Source organism: Oryzias melastigma, linkage group LG5 (genome assembly GCF_002922805.2).
Source record: "Oryzias melastigma strain HK-1 linkage group LG5, ASM292280v2, whole genome shotgun sequence".
NCBI classification, from domain to species: Eukaryota; Metazoa; Chordata; class Actinopteri; order Beloniformes; family Adrianichthyidae; genus Oryzias; species Oryzias melastigma.
The window spans coordinates 30,338,036-30,345,687 of NC_050516.1; the positions used below are offsets into that span (position 1 = coordinate 30,338,036).

At 36.6% G+C, this 7,652-nt stretch overlaps 1 protein-coding gene across 1 annotated transcript in view; it reads left to right on the forward strand.

Moving 5' to 3' along the window:
* Positions 1 to 2,750: 2,750 nt before the first annotated feature.
* ca16b (carbonic anhydrase XVI b) overlaps positions 2,751 to 7,652 on the forward strand; it is a gene marked incomplete at its 3' end in the record, with an annotated part of 200,395 nt that continues 195,493 nt past the window's right edge. Inside the window, 3 exon segments of the mRNA XM_024270300.2 lie at positions 2,751 to 2,771; positions 2,950 to 3,380; positions 6,304 to 6,380. Of these exon segments, the coding sequence (XP_024126068.2) occupies positions 2,751 to 2,771; positions 2,950 to 3,380; positions 6,304 to 6,380 (529 nt within the window).

Genomic DNA, 7,652 nt, shown 5'->3' on the forward strand with positions numbered 1-7,652 from the left:
GTTATGAGTCTGGAGTCATGAGTGGAGTCCTGCTATTCCTTCCATTTGATGCCTTCCCCTTCAAGTGGGGTAAAAGGACTTGACAGTTGTTAAGATTTTAACTCTTGGATTATATCATATTTATATTTAGAAGTTGATTTTTTTTAAAGCACACTTAATTTGCAAGTTCATATTTTCCTACTCATGTCCTTCTGAAAACACAAGCAAAAATACACACTTAACTTCTTATTTTGTATATAATTACGTTTTTTCGTATAAAATGATGTTTCATCATTTTAGTATTTTCAGAATATTAGCCTACTACTTTGCCACAGCCATTGACTGTACATGAGAACTGGACTGAGTGATTCCTCCCCTCTGGAGTTCCAAACAGGAAGTGCTCGCTGGTTTCAAGAAGCAAAAAAAAAAAATAAGTAAAAAAATGGCGATTTAATTTACTTTGTCTTTTTTTATTGGCATATTTCAAAATACAACGCAATGTACAATTGCATTATATGCACACATACAGTATATGCTATCGTAAGAGGAAAAACATCATCTTGTTTCAAATAACTCAACCCAATATGAAACAATGAAATGAAATAAAAAAGAGAATTAAAATAGAAGAAATAATTCAAATAGGAGTCTGTTAATTATAAATAATACATTTAAAAAGCTTTGGAACATCATTTAATCATTTGTGATTGGATATTTTAATTTTTCTAGAGGCTAAATCCCTTTTTTAAAAACTGTTTCTTTAAAAATTTTTATTAACGTGATTTCACTCAATCTTTTTTTTTTTTTTTGTGTATAAAGCAACCCTTTTCCCAAACACGCTCATAAGAAGCATGTGAAGATCACTCCAAAACACAGAGACTACAGGACAATCCAATTTCAAAATGAGTCATTTAGTTGTATGCAGAGGAGATATTCAGATTTAGAAATGTCCTTTACAGAGGACACATTTTCATTGCTGGTAGGAAGATATATTGCCCATACAGTATTACCAACATCACCATAAAAATTAACAATCCTGAATATTTTGCTATTTTAATTAACAAATCATTAAATAAAGATGACTGGCTACTGAAGTGCAATTTTTCCTGGATATATAGCCTAACATGTAGTGAGAAAATTGAGAAGGCAGAAAATAATCTAATATTAGACCATGTTAGTAAATAATGCAGAAATATTGGGGAAACTACAGCAAGTTTGGGGATTTAGGTTGATTTATGCTATGAGCTGTAAAGACACAAGAGACAAAATGGATAGTAACTGTGAGAAGAAAGCAGTTTTAAAAAATCCAAGGTAAGTAAATACAAGATGACCTTGGAAACAGATCATCCTTGCACAAACAAAGTCAAACATGATCGGCAAAATATTCACATTACTTAACAAAACTTAACACAGACCTTCTCGGATTTTTAAAAAAAAGTAGGTTTGGTGTTTTTAACATGTTTTGTAGCATTTTTCTCATGATGGAGGACATATATAAACTTAAAATTGCATTTCTGAGTATTTCTTATTCAAATTGTTGTGAATCATGGCCAGACAAAATAAAGGCAGTTTGAAAAAGAACAAATTTCTGGTGATTAGATTCATGTAAGTCTTCAGTTTCCTCTTTTAAACTGGCATCTGGGTCAAAAGTGTTGAGCTGGATGGCTTAAATATTGCTCAAGATTTTTGTTGCACCACTATGTTAGGTTTGGGTTGTGAGGGGCTGTAAGATAGCTGGAGAGCATGTAAATAAATGGATGACGGGGAGTAAGGGTAGGCTTACTCTGTGCCAACAATCCCGCTCACAACTTAAAGACTAATTTCTAATGAACTATTGCCGCTCTGCATGTCCTAGAAAACTACAGTTTTTTTTTTAGGGGGGGGCTAAAAAAACATAATCATAATTAAAAGACCACTAAAACAGTTTTCTAATAGATCCAAAGATGATCAGAAAAGACAGTGACACAATCCAATTTCTGTTACTTCCTATTCATATTGGCTTCATCTCTTCTCTCCTCTTTGGGCTTGTTGATGTAGACCATGTGGTTTTTGATTTTATTAATTCCACTAGGATCTTAATTTTTATATTTATCTTGTTATCATCTGAGGAAGTTCTGGGCGAAGACTTTTATTTTGGTGGTTCCGCTATTTCCTGTTTGCAGTAGTCCCTTCACGAACGGCCGACAGAAGGTAAGCAAGAGTCTTAGCTTTTGCTATTTCAAAACGGAAAATAATTTTACATTAAGTTTTAAAAATAGAAATATACTGTTTAATTAGTCAAAACATTATTTATTCATGTTAGTTAGTGTTTTTATTCTTGTTAGTCTTTCGAAAGTCTTGGAAAGCTGCTAATGCTAGCAAGGCTCGCGCTAGCATGCGTGGTCACGTGACCGTGGTGGTTTTTCTCCGCCATTTAAGTTGTGCGTGCAAGTGAGAATACTGTATGTAGGCATTTCTTTTGATTAGAAATATTTTATTATCTTTTGCTTTGTAATATTTTAATCGTACTTTCTTTGAGTATATTTTAATGTTATTTACTTAAATGTTTTGTGATTTGAATAATTTAAAAAGGCCATTTGTTCAGGAAAAAAAGTGTTAAAAACTTTATGATCACGCTGAACATTTTATTGAATGTAATTTTGACATTTGCACAAGTCTCAGTCTTTGTGGGAGCGGCAGAGATGGGGTTTTTGGGCCAAAAATGCTTTGCAAAATGAGATGAACCAAAATGAACATCATTCATAGAGAATGTTCAGGGGTGAAAGTAAGCCGGAATGGTCTGGAGCGGCGTTCCGGTAAAAGAATTGGAGGCAGAACCCTGCTCCGTCTGCAGAGATCAGCTGTGTGGCCGGTTTTCACTGCATAACACATGCCAGAAGCCGCGGTCGCTCTTATGGAAGAAAAAAAAAAAGAAAATTGAAACTCAAGCAGAGAGCATGCAGCGCTTTATTAGGATGTTTGCATTGTTTTTAGTGGCGAATCGACCAGTGGATTAAATCCTCTGCATCTCTCTCTTTCACGGTCTGCGCTCTCTTGCTTCCACAACAACACATCCTCGTTCCTGAGACGTCACATGTTGACGTTGAGTCACTTTTTTGGGTGTCCCCAAGTCACCACCCTCCCCCCCCAAAAAAAGCGCCGACTGCTCCCATTGAATCATGGGTCCCCAACCTCCGGGCCAAGAGCCGGAACCGGCCCAACGCCAAGACGCGGAGCCCAGCTGGCTACTGGCGCCACATACCGAGGTCTGCAGATCCCCGATCTTCTGAACAAACGCGCCAGGGACACCCAGGGGTTCGGGGGGTGACCCGGAGGGATCCCGAACCAAGCGTCAGTGTACGACAACCTGGGAGCGAGACCGCGCTGTCCGCAAACAAGTCCAATGCGGATGTGCATGTAATGGGGTGCGTTTGATTTTTGATCGGGAGCATTCAATTCGTTTACAGTCACCTGAGCATTAATGTGTTTGATACATGGAGGTGCGTTAGGACAAGACAGTAAATAAAGGAGAATATGTAGAGAAAATGAATTAGATATTTAGGAGGAAGATCCAAAATGAGGATGAAGATGTTCAGGCCAAATCTTCTAAAGAAGAGGATGAAGAAGAGAAAAGGGGAGATGTTCCTTGCTTAAAATGCCATTGAGACACCAGGACCATACAGAAAAGATGACTTTTCTATGTTACCAGATTATCCTTCAATGAGGGGTTCGGGGGGGCAATAGTACCAGCATAACGAAAAATCTACTTTGACCCTGAGAATATTTCAAATATGACTGAAATTATTTCCATCTATTCTATTAAAAAAACTCCTCTCTAGCAGTTCCACTAGTTTCCCCCTTTAATCATTCACAATCACTTCTAATTTTCTTTCATTGAACCCTTTATTTAAGAATATGCAATCCAATCCAGACTGCCAAGTAGAAGGCGGGGCAAAACTTTCCTGGCGTGGGCGGAGCATCGCACAGCTTGATTCTCCTCAGACCTTATTAATCTTGCTCACGTTTTTGTTACTTTCCTTGGTTTATAAAACCATTTTTTTTTAATCCATCCTTATTAAAACTTTTCATCTCTGTCCTGGTACCTGATTGTTTGCAGCTCTACATGCTTCCCAAGAGGCTTCTTTTAAAAACTTGTTTCTACAAATGCCAGAGATCCGCTTGTCATCATTTTCACGCCTGCAGCAGGAAGTACTCAGCAAAACTTCTGAGTAAAACAAATTTTTTTGAAAAGTGTAACATCAATCTACAGAGAAGATTATAATATATTGACCTATATTTTCATCCTAATTTAAAAAACATGAAAAAGCATATATTTCCATATTGTAACCATTGACAACCACACACAAAAATGATCAGATGGAAGGATTACACTTCTTTTCTACATTTTTGAAAAATTTATTTAATCACTTGTTTTTTTCATCCAATGAGAATGCATTTGGAAATCTGGCCCAAGCACATATGTAATTAAACAGCCCTGCTCTAGAGAATCAACATTTTTGTTTTTTATCATGTGCTGTATGCCCTGAAATCTGAAAAAAGAGGGAGCTTGTTATCAGAACAGTTCAAAGGCTACAATCTGTAATGGTATGAGGGTGTTTTCATGCACAGAGCCTAAAAGCTTTGCTCTTTGTCAGAAAAAAAAATGCCGGAAAGATAAGAACAAAAAATTAACAAAGTAAAAGAAATAAATCCAAGAAAAAATGTTAAAAAGAAAAGCACGCAGGAAGACAATTAAAACTGAACAACAAGTTACATGCTTGCAGGATGTAAGTCTGACTTTTTTCCCCCCTGGTGGACTCTATTCACTAGTTGAAATGGTTGTTCTTAAATATATTTTTGAGTTGAGTCTACTTTTCACAGCTGTATTTTAAAAGTTCTTGCTTATTAGGAATTCCTTTTTTTTGTAGATAAAAGTTAATTTGTTTTTATTCATAAGCTCACTTGGTGCAGAAACTGGGTTTTCTTCATGTGTATTGGATTTTTAGTTTTTTGTTGTCTAAGTTGACGGAACAGTGAGTGAATGATAACACTGGATTTTTTTTTTAAATGTTTATTCTATTTCCATCAAGGAGCTGTCAGAATAATAAGAACTGATCTATTTGTAAATATACTGGAGTTTGTGTGCAAAAAAATAATGGAAAAAATGCTAAGACGTCTTTTGATTTAGACTACCAATTATTGCAACAGTGCTTTGAGATAATAGACTCCGGGGATTTAACCACAAAGAACGCGGTGTTTGTGGGAATAACGGAGAAAGCAATATTTTGTTGCAGGACGTGCAACTATTTTTACTGCAGCTTTTCTTGGGTGAGGACTATTATGCAGAAAAAAGGGTGTTGTGTCATTTTAGCTAGGAGTAACTGAACTACCTATAGTGAAGAATTAAAAATAGATCTTTATTAAAGTTTAATCTGCTCTTGAAATGCTAAAATCCATTAGTGTGTCATTGTCACTTGCTTTGTTTTCTCCAGCAGCAAAAGCTATAACAAGATCAAAAAGATGTCTTTTAATTAGTTACTGAGGGAGAATACATCCGGAAGTACAATTGCACGTCTTAACGTTTATTAATCCTATTTCTGCCTCTCTGACTTCAAACACCACATGGGCTGGTATTTATAGATTTAGAACAAAAGAGACATAAAAAAAGATTCATTTCAAGTCAAGACATTCAACCACAGGAAGTTTCACTGCTCTTCAGTAAACCGGAACAGTTTTGTGACGCTGATCTTTTTCCAGTTTTCGGCGTCGGCTCAAATTCAGATGCAAATAAACAAAAGTGAGACACATTCTGAATAAATTAACCAATCCTCTACTAAGAAAATGGATGACACGCTTTTCGGATACGCTTTGAGCGCTTTGCCAGAATCAAATTCACACTGTAACAAAGATATTTTGACCTGATTTTTATTTTATTTCATGCCTTAACAAGTTAGGCCTCATGGGTCACTTATATTCTCATGTTGGCACGCTTGTCATATTCACATGTGGGATGGGAAGGATTACACTAAATTCAACTGCTGTATGTAGGCCATTAGTCTTCAACTTTAATTATTTCCTACTTGGAATGACAAAACACACTTTTGTTGGGCGTTAACTTCAAATTATTTCCTACAGTTATTGTTTGCCGTCCATGTGTTTGTGAATCTGCTTCTATTTTAGTTGATCGTTCTGTTTTACAGTTACAGTCACACACATCATTGAGAATTTCTGTCTTTGTGCTTTATTAGCACACCGGATTCTGTGTGTGGAATCAAAAAAACTAAAAAGCCTCAGCAGAGCATGGCATTTTGAAAGGTTCATAACTGACTTTTTTTTCTCTCTCTGCAGAAATGCCTTGATGTTGATTGGGACAGACAACATCATTAAAAGAAAAGCCTGGCATCCAGCGAACACTGACGAAGCCGGTATGGAGATATCACTTAATAAATCAGCTCTTGTTAGCATTCTTGATTATGACTAATTATTTGCTCATTATCTGGAAAAGAATCTGCTCATTTACACCCATCAAAACACTCCTGTCAGTGTGGACAGTGCTTGTTTTGAAGTACTGGTGAGTGACAGTCATATATGTTTTTTTCCTAGCAGATGAAAGCACTACGTTCATGTTGATTATATTTTTAATACTCTGTATACATGCAATTTCACAGGCAAACCTTCATGGGCAGCTCTCACATTTACATAGTGTTTGAATTCAGGGAGTAGTCTCTGCTGGCAGGTTGGGAGACTAATACATCTCAGAGTACATCCAGCATTAGGTTTCTACCTTAAAGCTGTTTGTATTGATCCAGTCTGGGTCTTTTTTTTTTTTTTGCAAATGATCGTCAATGCTCAAGCATAAACTTCTTATACCCTAAAAAAGTGCCATCCCACAAAATCAAGCATCTTTACCAGCATAAACACAAGAGTAAGGAAGTGTTTGTGTTGTACATTGGTGTTAGTATTTATTTTTCTTTAAAACATTCACTTTTATGTTGTTTTCTTAAAATAAAGTAACGATGGGTGCACATATTTGATTTGTTTTAAGTGGAAAGACAGTTTATTTACTTTGTTTGTGAGTTCCACCTGAGGTGAACCACATCCACAATTATCACAGCAGAGGAGGTTGGGACATTCCACTGGCAAAACTGCAGGGATTCTCGACACTCATAATGGACTGTATTTTTTGTTTCCTAGAAATAAATTATTTTGTTTTTTTTTTTTTAAGACCATTTTGGTTATTTAAATGTGTTTAGGTTGTAGTTTTCCCGTTTTGCAGTCATTGATTAATTTGGTAGGATGTTTGGTTAGTTCGGGGGTCGGCAACCTGCGGCTCCGGAGCCGCATGCGGCTCTTCAAGCACTCCCTTGCGGCTCAGTGGCGCTTTTTCAAGAATGTTTTGAAAATAATTTAAATTGTTGGAAGGAAATATATTGTAGCGATTTGGGTAGGAGCAGAGCCACAGATTACTGACAGATTAAATTCAGACATCACTTGTGTCCCATTCATTGTATGATCCCTCGTGATTGGAGTAAGAAGCGCATACGCAGTGCATGGAGACCAGTTGGTATCAACATTTTGACTACCATTTTTTCAACAGCTCCGTACCACAGAACGGCCGACACTGTGAGGAGCCTCACTCATACACACACCACTCTCACTCATGGTGCCGGTAAAACACTCAAGTCCCATAATGCAAC